This window comes from Acartia tonsa, chromosome 10 (assembly GCF_053477335.1).
Source record: "Acartia tonsa isolate MP-2025a chromosome 10, ASM5347733v1, whole genome shotgun sequence".
Taxonomy (NCBI): Eukaryota; Metazoa; Arthropoda; class Copepoda; order Calanoida; family Acartiidae; genus Acartia; species Acartia tonsa.
In genome coordinates, this window is record NC_137269.1 from 1602467 (window position 1) to 1619164 (window position 16698).

The window sequence follows — 16698 nt, forward strand, 5'->3', positions numbered from 1 at the left end:
ATAAATAATAATTACTTTTTATGCTTTCATTTGTCACAACTTTTTATATATATATTTTCTTATTTATTAATTAAATAATAGTAAAGTATCATACAGTGATAATAGAGAATGTAGCAAGGTATGTTTTTTAATTGTTAAGAAAGCTTAAAGTGTAATGTGTGACGTCATAAAAATCCATCTCTTTTGGGGGTTTCCTTTCCCACTTCTCCTCTCATCCTTCCTTTTTAGACGTATTTTTTTTAACGTCACACATGACACTTTCTTTAGGCTTTCTTAACAAATAAAAAACATACTTGCCTTAATTCTCTATTCTTACTTTATGATACTTTACTATTATTTAAATAGGTTTATAAAGATTTAAACTTTAACCTCTTAAATTAAATTTTTGACAATATAATAACTTTTTTCATACATTATTAAATGACAAACTTACAATTTTTTCTTTTTTTTGAAAACCTTAAAAGTACAAGAAGATTTTGAACATATTGCTATAACTGTAAACCACGAAAAAGTCATTCAAAACTTTTTTTCTGATTTTGTTGTTGATGTTTTTATTAATTTTTATTTATAGAAAAAAATAAAAATGTACTTTTTCCTCTATTTAACAAAACAAATATCTAAGGTAGATTTTTTAATTAAATGTGTTTAACAACATTTTTGAAAATATTTAATTTCTACAAAAAAAAAACAATTGATCTATCTACCTATCTATCTATCTATCTATCTATCTATCTATCTATCTATCTATCTATCTATCTATCTATCTATCTATCTATCTATCTATCTATCTATCTATCTATCTATCTATCTATCTATCTATCTATCTATCTATCTATCTATCTATCTATCTATCTATCTATCTATCTATCTATCTATCTATCTATCTATCTATCTATCTATCTATCTATCTATCTATCTATCTATCTATCTATCTATCTATCTATCTAGGTAAGTGTGAGTAGCTGGTCGCTGATGGCAATATGTTATGATAAATACAAGGGGATTATCTATCCATTTGAACCAAAACAAACAAAATCCAATGCGAGGTTGGTCTATTGTTTTAGTAGCGAAGGTTTTCTACAATTATGACTGTTATTGTGTCATTTACATTTTAATAATCTTTATTCATCTAACTTTTATATTAAAATTATGTCTGTTAGCTGGTAAGATTTCAAGAACTGCTTGCCAAAGACTGTTGTAATTTTCAGAGTTTTATGCTATATTACCAATCCTCTAAAGAGACAATCCCGGTGAAAATATAAATTACATTAAATTAAAAATAATAGGGAAAGTGGCAATTTGAATATCATTAACATCTAGGGGCTGTGCTCATAGAGGCAGAGAGTGGCTAGAATCATAGCTTAAAACAATCCCAGACTTTAATCAAAAACAAAAAAAACCTAAACCCATCCCAGGACCTTTGAAAAGCACACCTAAAACATTTTGAAACAATAAGCTAACCATAAAACTTGAAATGATATACATATATCAATCATAAATTATATGAAACAATAAAAGAATAATTCTACAAACATTTAGTCAAAAAACATATAATAAAAAAAACTTTTCAGGAAAAATAAGAAACAAAATTAACTTTTTTCCCACAAATTAATTTACCTGAAGTTTTATAGATAATCAACAAATCAACGGTCACATTTTGTTACATAAAACTGTATTTTCAGTACTTTTTTTATACTTTTGTCCGTCCCTATATAATACTAGCAATCATTTCAGGGATCTTAAGGGACAAGACAATAGAAGATAAAAATTGTACATCCCCAATAATAATGATCAACCATTCCCTTTCTGTTTTTATTATTTATTGCTTTAAAAACTTTACGGAACAAGGATGACAACATCCAAAAAAGTTAAAAATCAGCAGGTTTTAAATGAAACTACGAACGTTCTGGTAACGATTAAAGGGTTGCTATGTTTCCTAAATCTTATCTAATTGTTATAGAAATCATCACACAAATTTTGAAATCGATAGGATAATTCTAACCTGTTTAAATTAACGAAAGGAGATAACTGTTCTGGACGGACGGACTGGCCCTAATTATAGAAAAGCTTTGCTTTTAAACATTTGTTCGTTTGCTTTCTTTTTCCACAAAGCTTCGCTACTACTGGATACAATTTATCCTGTTAAAGATACAAATCCTTATACTAAAGTAACAGGATGTTTGTCTGTTTGTTTGTCTGTGTGTTTGTACCGAAAGATCTCGCTAACCGCTAAACCGATCGGGTTCTCCATAACAGGGTAGCTTTTCATAGGTCCCAGGAAGGTTTATAACTTTTTTCTTATGGGGTGGGACACCCCCCCCCCCAAAAAAAAAAAATATTTTTTTAAAATTTTTCTTTTAGAATATAAAAAAAGAAATAGGATTATCAAATTCGACTCCCCCATCCTCAAGTGCACCTAGAGGCCTCTAGGGGGCGTAGCCGCTAGTCATGTTATATAGTACAAAGAATGTTTTAGCTGGCACGTAAAAAGTGGTATAAATATACATTCTTACTTAATCTGGAATAAGGACCTATGTATAAAAATACTTTTAATAATGGTCATATAACTTATACTTTTTGTTTAACTTAGGAAACACTAGCATCGTATTATAAACAGCTTTCCGCAGATATAAAATGTACAACTATAAGATTAAAACCTGCTTTTTTAGCCCCGAGATGCCGACGGCATGGGCTAAAAAAACTAGGTTTAAATATGATGGTACAATTTTATATTCGTAGAAAGCTGGATATAATTCGATGCTAGACATAGTTTTTTCGTATGGATGAGAACCGGTTCCTATCCACCGGATTCGAATGAATACGAGAAAAATGTTTTCATTTTACTATTTTCCTCATTTATTGGGTTAACAAAAACGTTGCAAGGTAATCACAAATTGGTACAATACAATTTAATGATATGAAAATCAGTTTTTGAAAAGAGGTATTATAGTAGAATAACAGTACATTAATGTTGCAAGATTATTCATTTTTTATGTGATTATTACGACTTAATTTAAAAAAAGAACAAAAATTGACTAGTTTAAATTTATGTAAATTTTTTAAAACTTTTTTTTACTAATTAATAAAACCTTTAACAATGTAAAACATTGAAATTGCCAGTTAAAATCATTTTTCTTGTAGCTTTTTCTAGGCCATTTTAGGATTCGATGCATTGAAAACTAAATCTTATTATTTTTACAAACTAACCCAGAACTTGATACTGGTACCCAAAGCTTTATATTTTTATAATCCTCATAACTTTGGGTACTATTTTCTAATCTACAAGTGGAAGATTTTTAAATCATTGGGGATCTTTATAAATTCATCGTTCATTGTCTTTTTCTTAATGTCCCTCCGTATTTTTATAATTGAGGAAAAACATCACATATGATTGGTATACTGTTTTATAATCCAAACAAAGAGACTATGCATAAAAAAGACGTATATGAGGTAAAGCTGACTTAGCATATCAATTTGAGTATAGACCAACTCAAGCAATACAAACATGATTACAAAATTTCTTACCTGACTATTGAGATATATAAGTTTTTATAATTTTAATGTTAGGTATTTCCCCAACTCTAACTATTAATGTTACTGTCGCGCACCTGTCAAAGCAGCAGTAGGAACCTTTTTAAGCGGTGAAATCTAATACTAGAACTTATCATCTTCCCAACGACGCGCGGATGCGCTAAGTGTTGAGTCACGGTAGAGCGTTACAAAATCTTGCTTAAACAAGTTTCATAAAATTAATAAAAGCGAAGATTAACAATTTGGATGGTCAGACCAACGTACATTAACAATTGTAGAGTAACAACATCTTTGATATTAGAGTTTTTAAAAAGCATTGTATTATGCCTATCAATCCTAGGAATCAATAATCCAACATAATGATTTCAATATTTCAAGTACCTCATATAATGAAATGTATTCAAAAATCAAAATTATGTTCAATCAAACGAATTGAAACAATTGTTTTGTAACTATCATATGATTCTAATCTACCTAAGTAAACAATCAGAACTATCCGTTATTGACGGACCGACCTACCCCAATTGCAGTTGAATTAAAATACATTAAAGTAGGTTTGATATTAACAAAGCGTTTGATATTACATACTATTGTACAAAAGAGTAAATTGATGTAGAATATACGTGGATATTATAGAAAGGATAAAAAGGGAAAAGGTTTCGTCAATTTAGCTTGATAACATGGAAATTGCTTATTGGTCAGTAGGAGGGGATGGGGTAAAAGAGTTGGAAAGGGGGAATCATTGTTTTAGCCAGCTGTAAGTTTCAAATTATTAGAGAACATGAACATCTGGTGTAATATCCAAGTAATAATATATCCAGTTTTAAGAACAACCTTTCTTTTAATTTTGTACCTTTCAGTCTTGCATACCTTCACCATAACTATCACAAATAAACGTCTGTCCGTCTGTCAGTCACAATGTCAATATGTCAAAACAGACAACATGTTCCAGTTACGTCATATTTTTCTTTCCCGAAAAAGGGAGGGGGGAAAGAAAAAAAAGGGAAGGGGGGAAGAAAAAAGAGATGGGAGAAATGGGGGTTTTCCCCATCTCTTTTGAAGAGATTTTCTTCCCCCCTTCCCTTTTTCGGGAAAGAAAAATATGACGTAACTGGAACATGTTCCGCAAAAGTTATACAAAATTGGGACAGTTTCCATGGTGTCGTCAAAGTAAGTTATGTTGAATTACCGTAGCTTCATTGTTTATTGCTTTATTTTTATCTAAATTTGAAGCCAATCTAAAACAATTTTTGGGTTTGGATCTAGTGCAGTTCACGTGTAACTGTTTCTCGTATCGATTATTTCAAAAAAAAATCTATGAACTTAAAAGGCTCTTAGCTGCCAACCGATTGAACGAACATGTCATGCCCGCACAACGCTTTAAAAAAAATATTCTGGAATAGCCAAGATCCTACAATGCACAGGGAAAGCTTCACTAAAAAAAACTGCGTAAAATAAGTCTTTTAGGTGCATTTGTAGGCACTTCAAGATAAATGTGCATTATGAAGTAAAAGTTATTTCAAAGTTCATAGATTTTTGAAGATATTCGTTACCAGGAATATTTCACCATGAACTGCACTAGATCCATAAATTTTACAAATCAAGTAAATATTGCTGCGCTTCTATGTAATATAATTGTCGTTGTTTGTTTTTCCCAGAACATGAGACTTCAGCTTGAGACTGATGTAAGTAATTTAAAGTAAACCATTTTAACTTGGTGTAATAAAGAAGGCGGAGAAGTTTTAGTTATTTATGGGATACAACATTTTTACCAGGGCTTGGTAGCCGCGCGTCAGCCGCCTGTAAAAGTCTAAGGGAAATTAACCTTTTACATACACATTTTTAGCATACACAAAGTGACATTTTAATAAAATAAGAACATTGAGATAACAATCCCTTTGATTGCACGACCATTGTCTGAAAGTTCTAATTGTGTATGGTATTGAGTTGCGCCTGTTTAAGGGCCAATGAATTTCACCTATTAATGGCATGTGACAGGCATATCAGCAGTAGGTACTATTTTATAATCTAATATGGACCATGCTCGAACCCGACACCTCCCCGACCGCAAGCAGGCACGCTATCATCTGTGCTAATGCCGCGGGTTTTCTTTTGCCTTAGACTTTCTTGGTTGTTCTTTTGTATTCGTCTTATTTCTTTACACATTTGTATCTGTTGCTTGTGATAAAAAACTGTTTTGACTATTTGAATTTGAATTTTTAAAATTAAATTAAAAATGAAACAAATTAAATTTTTTTTAAATCAATTAAATTAATAAAATTTGTAACTAAAATGAATAAATTTGTTTGAAAAAGTAAATTAGATTAATTCATCGATTTTGAAAACGCAAAAAAATATTCTGTATTAAATAATTAATAAACAAGGATGACAATATTTATAAAAGCAAAGTTCAACAAATGACAGCACTTCTAACATTAAGGTAACACAATATAAATCTTTTTATTTCAAACTCAAATTTGATGGCCACAAATTAGCATTTAAAATACTTTTAATTGGAATACTCAATACTTTTTTTTACAGTAGGCTATCTAATGTCAACATTCTTGCGACTATCAAATAGAATAATTTTCATTTAAGTATTTTAAACAACTAATGTTATTTTTTTTTACTTCAGAAATGTGATTTTATCCGTCTGGTTTCTGGCTACAGTAACTGCTATACCTATAGCGCCAGCCTACACATTCAATATGGTAAGTCTGGTTTCTGGCTACAGTAACTGCTATACCTATAGCACCAGCCTACACATTCAATATGGTAAGTCTGGTTTCTGGCTACAGTAACTGCTATACCTATAGCGCCAGCCTACACATTCAATATGGTAAGTATTATTTCTGGCTACAGTAACTGCTATACCTATAGCACCAGCCTACACATTCAATATGGTAAGTCTGGTTTCTGGCTACAGTAACTGCTAAACCTATAGCACCAGCCTACACATTCAATATGGTAAGTCTGGTTTCTGGCTACAGTAACTGCTATACCTATAGCACCAGCCTACACATTCAATATGGTAAGTCTGGTTTCTGGCTACAGTAACTGCTATACCTATAGCACCAGCCTACACATTCAATATGGTAAGTCTGGTTTCTGGCTACAGTAACTGCTATACCTATAGCGCCAGCCTACACATTCAATATGGTAAGTATTATTTCTGGCTACAGTAACTGCTATACCTATAGCGCCAGCCTACACATTCAATATGGTAAGTCTGGTTTCTGGCTACAGTAACTGCTATACCTATAGCACCAGCCTACACATTCAATATGGTAAGTCTGGTTTCTGGCTACAGTAACTGCTATACCTATAGCGCCAGCCTACACATTCAATATGGTAAGTATTATTTCTGGCTACAGTAACTGCTATACCTATAGCGCCAGCCTACACATTCAATATGGTAAGTCTGGTTTCTGGCTACAGTAACTGCTATACCTATAGCACCAGCCTACACATTCAATATGGTAAGTCTGGTTTCTGGCTACAGTAACTGCTATACCTATAGCGCCAGCCTACACATTCAATATGGTAAGTATTATTTCTGGCTACAGTAACTGCTATACCTATAGCACCAGCCTACACATTCAATATGGTAAGTCTGGTTTCTGGCTACAGTAACTGCTATACCTATAGCACCAGCCTACACATTCAATATGGTAAGTCTGGTTTCTGGCTACAGTAACTGCTATACCTATAGCACCAGCCTACACATTCAATATGGTAAGTCTGGTTTCTGGCTACAGTAACTGCTATACCTATAGCACCAGCCTACACATTCAATATGGTAAGTCTGGTTTCTGGCTACAGTAACTGCTATACCTATAGCGCCAGCCTACACATTCAATATGGTAAGTATTATTTCTGGCTACAGTAACTGCTATACCTATAGCGCCAGCCTACACATTCAATATGGTAAGTCTGGTTTCTGGCTACAGTAACTGCTATACCTATAGCACCAGCCTACACATTCAATATGGTAAGTCTGGTTTCTGGCTACAGTAACTGCTATACCTATAGCACCAGCCTACACATTCAATATGGTAAGTCTGGTTTCTGGCTACAGTAACTGCTATACCTATAGCACCAGCCTACACATTCAATATGGTAAGTCTGGTTTCTGGCTACAGTAACTGCTATACCTATAGCACCAGCCTACACATTCAATATGGTAAGTCTGGTTTCTGGCTACAGTAACTGCTATACCTATAGCGCCAGCCTACACATTCAATATGGTAAGTATTATTTCTGGCTACAGTAACTGCTATACCTATAGCGCCAGCCTACACATTCAATATGGTAAGTCTGGTTTCTGGCTACAGTAACTGCTATACCTATAGCACCAGCCTACACATTCAATATGGTAAGTCTGGTTTCTGGCTACAGTAACTGCTATACCTATAGCACCAGCCTACACATTCAATATGGTAAGTCTGGTTTCTGGCTACAGTAACTGCTATACCTATAGCACCAGCCTACACATTCAATATGGTAAGTCTGGTTTTTGGCTACAGTAACTGCTATACCTATAGCGCCAGCCTACACATTCAATATGGTAAGTCTGGTTTTTGGCTACAGTAACTGCTATACCTATAGCGCCAGCCTACACATTCAATATGGTAAGTCTGGTTTCTGGCTACAGTAACTGCTATACCTATAGCTCCAGCCTACACATTCAATATGGTAAGTCTGGTTTCTGGCTACAGTAACTGCTATACCTATAGCGCCAGCCTACACATTCAATATGGTAAGTCTGGTTTTTGGCTACAGTAACTGCTATACCTATAGTGCCAGCCTACACATTCAATATGGTAAGTCTGGTTTTTGGCTACAGTAACTGCTATACCTATAGCGCCAGCCTACACATTCAATATGGTAAGTCTGGTTTCTGGCTACAGTAACTGCTATACCTATAGCTCCAGCCTACACATTCAATATGGTAAGTCTGGTTTCTGGCTACAGTAACTGCTATACCTATAGCTCCAGCCTACACATTCAATATGGTAAGTCTGGTTTCTGGCTACAGTAACTGCTATACCTATAGCACCAGCCTACACATTCAATATGGTAAGTCTGGTTTCTGGCTACAGTAACTGCTATACCTATAGCACCAGCCTACACATTCAATATGGTAAGTCTGGTTTCTGGCTACAGTAACTGCTATACCTATAGCACCAGCCTACACATTCAATATGGTAAGTCTGGTTTCTGGCTACAGTAACTGCTATACCTATAGCACCAGCCTACACATTCAATATGGTAAGTCTGGTTTCTGGCTACAGTAACTGCTATACCTATAGCACCAGCCTACACATTCAATATGGTAAGTCTGGTTTTTGGCTACAGTAACTGCTATACCTATAGCGCCAGCCTACACATTCAATATGGTAAGTCTGGTTTTTGGCTACAGTAACTGCTATACCTATAGCGCCAGCTTACACATTCAATATGGTAAGTCTGGTTTCTGGCTACAGTAACTGCTATACCTATAGCTCCAGCCTACACATTCAATATGGTAAGTCTGGTTTCTGGCTACAGTAACTGCTATACCTATAGCGCCAGCCTACACATTCAATATGGTAAGTCTGGTTTTTGGCTACAGTAACTGCTATACCTATAGCGCCAGCCTACACATTCAATATGGTAAGTCTGGTTTTTGGCTACAGTAACTGCTATACCTATAGCGCCAGCCTACACATTCAATATGGTAAGTCTGGTTTCTGGCTACAGTAACTGCTATACCTATAGCTCCAGCCTACACATTCAATATGGTAAGTCTGGTTTCTGGCTACAGTAACTGCTATACCTATAGCTCCAGCCTACACATTCAATATGGTAAGTCTGGTTTCTGGCTACAGTAACTGCTATACCTATAGCACCAGCCTACACATTCAATATGGTAAGTCTGGTTTCTGGCTACAGTAACTGCTATACCTATAGCACCAGCCTACACATTCAATATGGTAAGTCTGGTTTCTGGCTACAGTAACTGCTATACCTATAGCACCAGCCTACACATTCAATATGGTAAGTCTGGTTTCTGGCTACAGTAACTGCTATACCTATAGCACCAGCCTACACATTCAATATGGTAAGTCTGGTTTCTGGCTACAGTAACTGCTATACCTATAGCACCAGCCTACACATTCAATATGGTAAGTCTGGTTTTTGGCTACAGTAACTGCTATACCTATAGCACCAGCCTACACATTCAATATGGTAAGTCTGGTTTCTGGCTACAGTAACTGCTATACCTATAGCACCAGCCTACACATTCAATATGGTAAGTCTGGTTTCTGGCTACAGTAACTGCTATACCTATAGCACCAGCCTACACATTCAATATGGTAAGTCTGGTTTCTGGCTACAGTAACTGCTATACCTATAGCACCAGCCTACACATTCAATATGGTAAGTATTAATTCTCGTACTCATTCGAAGCCGATTAATATCCGGCGGATTAGAACCGGTTCTCATTCAATATGGTAAGTATTATTTCTAGTATTCATTCGAATCCGATTAATATCCGGTGGATTAGAACCGGTTCTCATCCATACGAAAAAAACAATGTCCAGCATCGTATCATATCCAGTTTTCTACGAATATAGAAATGTACAATTATAACCAGTTTTTTTAGCCGGTGCCTTCGGCACCACGGGGCTAAAAAAATTAGGTCTAGCATCGTATTATATCCGGTTTTCTACGAATATAAAATTCGGCATCTCGGGGCTAAAAAATGGTTTTAATCTTATAATTGCACATTTTATATCCACGGAAAACTGTTTATAAAACGATGCGAGAAATAACTATTCAAATTTTTCTAGTGATTAATCATTCATTAAATCATCTTTAATCACAAAAGCGGTTGCTAATCTACTATACTTTGTTTTAAAAATATCTATTAGGGTATTTATTTATCTCTATCTATCTAATCTATCTATTAGGGTATTTTTTATTTAACTTTTTTCCTTTTAATCTATCTTATAAATAATTTATGAAGTATATATTTATTTATCCATCAATTCATATTACTACCCAGCTGAGCTGGATCTTTAAATCTTTTCAATGGTGCGCCAAATCGGGGTGCGCCGAATTTAAGCCAATCACAGCGCGGCATTTCGTAAAATGCTGTACTCTCATTGGTGGAAAGTTGGCTTACCCCAAGTTGGCGCACAATTGAAATGATTTAAAGATTCAGCTCTGATAAAAATTGCGAATGAATCGCCAATTTTTGCGAAAAAATGGCAAATCATAAAAAAGATTGGAGGGGTATTTTTTTTTTTTTGGGGGGGGGGGTTGGGAGTGTCCCACCCTCCAAGAAAATAGCCTAAAACCACCACTGGACCAGTAGGTATATTTCCTGAAGAGTAGAATTCAATCGGTTCAGTGGTTACCGAGATCTTAAGGGACGGACGAACAGACAGAGTCTTTCTACTTTATATTATATATTTGTCTATGTATCCATCTTTTTTTCTATCTATCTAACTATCTATCTATCTATCTATCTTTCTAGGTGTATGATGTAGAGACTGGAGGGCAGAAACCTTTCTGTTCCATCCGAGAAAGTAGTATCAACGTAAAATCCTTGGGCTATGATCTTGAGCTTAACTTTTTCCAGGTTGGTTAATAATAGGGTTGGGCCGGATATTCGGTTTGGCCGTTTTCAATATTCGGCCGGATATCAGATATTGAAAATATCCGGATACCTAGTATACGGCTGATTTCTTATGCCGGATATCCGGTTATATGTCCGGATATCTGGTAATTTGCCGGATATCGGGCCATTTTCAATATCCTGCCGGATATCGGATATCCGGCAATAGAAATCGGCCGGATATCCGGTATCCAGCCAAAAAGTATCCAGTGCAACCCTAGTTAAGAACAAGATATTCTAGGGGACAGGACAATGGATAAAAATTTAATGTACATACATTTCAGTCCCCATTGACAATAAACAAAGTCTATATATCAAAATTATGGGAATAGTCCCTTTCGTGGCAACAACCCTTATGGGGCGATTTGTCGTATTTTTAAAATGGCTTTTTATAGGTTAGGTTAGGTTATATTGGGTTAGGTGATTGCCCCACAGGGTTAGGCAATTGGCCGCGCAGGGTTAGAGCCTCCAGGCTAGAAATAGGAAAAAAGCTACTGTGAAAAATACGAAGAATCGCCCCTCAAGGTGCGTTGTCACGAAAGGGACTATACCCAAAATTATTGGTTGGAAATTGTGAACACTTAAAGTTTGAACAAAAAAAAACTAATCCTACCAAAAAAAAACTTTTCACGAATGAGTGAACGTGTTTTTATAACTTTTAATAGCAGTATAATTTAAAGTATATTTACTAATTTACTAAAGATTTCTTACTTTCTAAATTTGTATTAATGCTTTGATTACGAGACCTCTAGCAAAAATATCCACCCTAACTGGAATTATAAAACTTATGTTACGCTTTATTTCACTTGATCTCTTAATAAGGTTTTCTACTTAAACATTATACTCAAAAGAAATGGAATTTTCGCAGAAATTTCAAATTGAATTGTTTCCTACATTTCACTTCCCGGGAAAAAAAAGGAAAAGTTATCCCCAACTTAAATTTAAAGCTTAATTTTATTGCAAATTTAGTTAATTTTTTTAAATGCACAAATTATGAATCGTTAATTTAGGCATGTCTTATTGATTTCAAACTTTAAATGATGATTCCTGGAACAGTTTTACAATCGTTACCTGAAAGTCCGTATGTCCATTGAAATCATTATTTTTAATTTTTTGTATGATATAGTTATCATATGATTTTTTTTTTGTATTAATGATTCCTAGGATAGCAAGGTACAATGAATAAGCAAAATATCTCTATAATTAGGTTTCAAAATTGTAAGTTTTTCTTTAAGCAATTATTTAGTTTAGACTTATTTTTCTCCTAAGTTTTAGGTGTTAATGTTCATTTGTCAACACATCTAATTTAAGATCTTCACTTTTAGAAAGTTGTCATACTTGTTAAACAAGTATTAGGGTGTTTCCCTTGCGTTTTATTTCTATTTTCATCTGAATTTAATAAAAATTATACAATCTGTTTTTTCTTAATCCTTTTTTCCTAAATTTCTGTAAATCTAAGACATGCAAAAATGTAAATTCCAATAATTCTTATTCTCTGTCAAAGCGTTGAATTTGAGGGTGTGAGGGGACATTGGAATGTAAATTAAACTGGCACCAAAGTTTAATAAAGATGCTCTCTTTTAATTAAGTTGGATTAAAAATTTAGGGTATAGTCCCTTTCGTAACATCGCTCCTTATGGGGCGATTCTTCGTATTTTTCACAGTAACTTTTCTCCTATTTCTATCTACGTAAGGAGTATTTTTTTTTGAGATTCAAATCAATTTATCATCCATTGTCTTATCCATAAAGACCACTGGTTAGATTTGAATTTAATGTCTGAATGAAAACCACAGAATTCCCTTTTTTTCTCCGAATAATAGAATTTAGTTTTGCATTTTCGATAAAAAATTGAATTTTGTGGAAAAATCTTTTAAAATAGACAGAAAAAATCAAAGTACATTGAAATTTGTGGCTATAACTTTTTGAGTTAGTGTTCAAAAGCGATAAAAACCGTTAGTAAATGCATTAAGACACGATAATTTATTGAGTAGCTTCGCTGCTAAAATTCTAGAATAGAAATAATTTAAAATGTCTGTTTTTTCCGTCTGTATGAAATATTTTGGGGGTATATAATTTAAATTTGACAGCTTTATATCTAAATACTATTGAGTATCATGCTGCAAAAGATAGTTAACGTTCGTTTGTTTATCCGTCTAAATTATTAAACCTAGGTTTTTTTTGTGAATATCATACATATATATATACAAATTTCTTAATTATTTCAGGTATACTGTACTGCCCTGATATTTGCTGAGTATATTATTCCTTTGGTTATCATCAGCTTTGGATATACTAGGAATGGTTATTAAAAACTTATTTTTTTCCATATGGTCTTTACTCCGAGGATATTTGAGCCACTTGATCCAATAATGCTCCTTGGGGTGTTATAAATTTTTTTTTCTTTCTATAACTCCTTTATTCAACAAGTTCATGCTTATGTAATGGCAAAAACATAAAAAAAATTAAACAAATTTCACTAACCAACTGACATCTACAGCTGATTCCCAATCGCAATGAAAAATTTCATTTTTAGTTTAGCTGTTTTCAAAACCTTGCTGAGCATATGAAATACATCCAACACTTTAATACATAGGATATCTTTATTTCACAAAAACTTAGAAACCATTTTTAAAATCAGAATTGGAATCAAACTATGGGGAGCAAAAACACCAGGACAGGTGAGATACACCAGTAAAAAGTTAGATAATTTTATATTTTTAAATAATTATTTTTGAAAAAAAAACAACCAAAAAAAACAATCCTTATAAGTAACAGGATGTTTGTCTGTGTTTTTTTTTACCGAAGGATCTCGCTAACCGCTGAACCGATCGGGTTCTCCTTGACAGGGTAGCTTCTCATAGGTCCCGGGAGAGTCTATAACTATTTGGGGAAAGGGTACCACCACCCTATCAAGAGAAATCACAAAAAAATCTCTATTTTTTTTACTTAAGAGACTTGAACGCAACATAGAAAAAAAAACATTTAAAGTGCCACTAGAGGCCTCTAGGGGGCGTAGCCGCTAGTAAAAAATAAAGTTAAAAAAGGGAGATGAAATAAAAAAAAATATTGTAATATTTTTTTCTCTCAGGCTGATGAAAACAGGGACTCAAGAATCATGAGAAATAAAAAGAAGGTAAGTTTAGCATCGTTTTTTTAACCCTTTACAGTCGGGCCCCTTGCCGCACCTTAATCGGTCGGGGGAGGGGGAGAGTTCAACGCCCCCCCCTATTCTCAGTTACTATTAGAGGTAGAGGGCAAGTTTTTTTTGTGCAAGTCCCCTGTTTGATAATGAATTTCCGACCTTTTATAAGTCTAAGTCAATTTTCGCTTCCTTCACCCTTTTATTTAACAACCTTTGTTTTAGTCAAAAACATATTTTTGCTCTTTACTTGGATGACCCTGCCAGGTTTGGAGATATTCAAAAAATTCCAACTCTCAGTTATGTGTCATACCCATACTTAAAAAGTCACGCAGTTTGGGCTCTTTATCTTTTACACACAGAAAATGAGATAAAAAAAACTTGAGGGGGGGGGGGCGTTCAACGCCCCCCCCCCTCCCGACCGTTAAGGGTTAAGTTTCTATTAATAACTCTGTAAAAAAGAGTTGTAATCTTTAAAAAAAATCAAGTATAATTGTAATATTAAATCAAATGCTTTGATTTAGTCAAACATACTCAAATTTAAGTCATGGTTGATTGTAGTTTATATTTCTATCATTGTAGCATTTACAATAATCCTTATAAAATCCGAAAATGTCCTAAATCAATGCGATACGAGTATTTTCGGTATCTCTTAGAACCAGTTTTATTTCAGCAGAAATTAATTGCTTAAATTACATCATTTTTTTAAATTTCATGTAAGAAACTCGAGTTAGAATACTGTATGAACCCATTAACGTTTAATATCATTAGATTGGTCAAGTATAACAAACTTCATGTTATATAAATTTAATTATGAAACTGTCCTTCACATTTTCAATGGCAAAGTTGCTAAATAATCATCTAAGTCTGTCTGTCTTTAATATACTTCCATTCAGGGAGTAAGGAAGGGGACAATGGGCAATTAATTCTATTTAAGTTTTTGCTGAAAGGCCATGAAATCCAGATTTATCCAGAAAATTTGAAGAAAATGTAAAGGTTGTGTTAATCAAATCTAGAAAACTATAAAATAAGAATAAAGTTCTAGGACAAAAATCATTAATTTGAAAATTAGATTACCAGTACATCAGACTGGTAACCATTCTGAAATCAATTACTAAGAAATCGTCGCTGGAACTCGTTCACCCCATATTCCTAAATTCTAATATGACACTATATACAAGAATTAGATTTAAGGGTTCTTAGATTGTTTATTACACATTAGTCAGGGTGTAAGGGTATATTTGTCAGTAAATGACACTGTTAACTAAAGTTATATAATTTCGTTCTCTAGCTTAAATATTTGTTGGCTTAAAAAGTTTATTAAATCTTGATTGGAGGGTTCATTTTTTTAACTTATAATTTTAATCAACAAATAAATAATAAATTATAAAAATGATTTATATCAAGACACAATTTGTATTTGCTTTAAACTTCAAGTAAAAGTTTTAACTTATTTCTAACATTCATTAAACTATTATCTTTTTACAACTTTGGAACATCTATGTTTTTGTTTGATCTAATTTTAATTAATGATTTTTAAAAAATATTAAGTTTTGATGTAAACAAAATCACGTTTCCTTTCCGATAAGAATGTTCACCCGTTGAAAATATTTTGCGATCTTTTAGCATATATAAATATTTATAATTTTACATAATGGATATATTATTACTTGGATTTTACACCAGATTTTTGTGTTCTCTAATAAATACGCAGCGGACTAAAATGACGATTTACACCCTTTTCACCACCTTTACTATATCCTACTGGATAGAATTGTCCTGTCATAATATTCACTTATATTCCACATCTATTTTCTACATATACATCTGGGCTAGTGTAGAATTTTTTCAACAGAACAACACGTTTCAACCTCGTACAGAAAATTTTAAAGTGCTGCAAGGAAAATTATGCCCAATAGTAACGGAACTTATAAAAACGATAAATAATCAAATTTATTGCCTCTACGCAAAAAAATTTTTCTCGATTTTTTTGTGATTTCTCTTGAGAGGGTGGTGGTACCCTCCCCCAAAATAGTTATAAACCTTCCCGAGACCTATGAAAAACTACCCTGTTAAGGAGAACCCGATCGATTAAGCGGTTAGCGAGGTCATTCGGTAGAAACAAACAGACAGAAAGACAAATAGACAAACACACATCCTGTTACTTTATTATAAGGATAATAAGAAGTAGATCTTTTGATTAATTTTAACCCTGTAAAATGCTACTAAATTTAGGCTAGTTTAAAAAGTCTACCTTTTCCACGTTACATGTTAGAATTTGCCTGTCGAGTTCAAACTGTGTATGCTGATTCCTATAACAGTTAGGTAAGACTTAGAAAGCAAAGCAAGTACGTCTACTTT

At 33.5% G+C, this 16698-nt stretch overlaps 1 protein-coding gene across 2 annotated transcripts in view; it reads left to right on the top strand.

Annotated features, from left to right (window-relative positions):
- LOC145330705 (RYamide receptor-like) overlaps positions 1-16698 on the top strand; it is a 72390-nt gene that overhangs the window by 35064 nt on the left and 20628 nt on the right. For both annotated transcript variants that reach the window (XM_080175371.1, XM_080175372.1), the window contains exons 8-13: positions 949-1046; positions 6167-6242; positions 11057-11161; positions 13424-13492; positions 13835-13876; positions 14287-14331. In XM_080175371.1, the coding sequence (XP_080031497.1) occupies positions 949-1046; positions 6167-6242; positions 11057-11161; positions 13424-13492; positions 13835-13876; positions 14287-14331 (435 nt within the window). The remainder of the gene's footprint in view (positions 1-948; positions 1047-6166; positions 6243-11056; positions 11162-13423; positions 13493-13834; positions 13877-14286; positions 14332-16698) is intronic.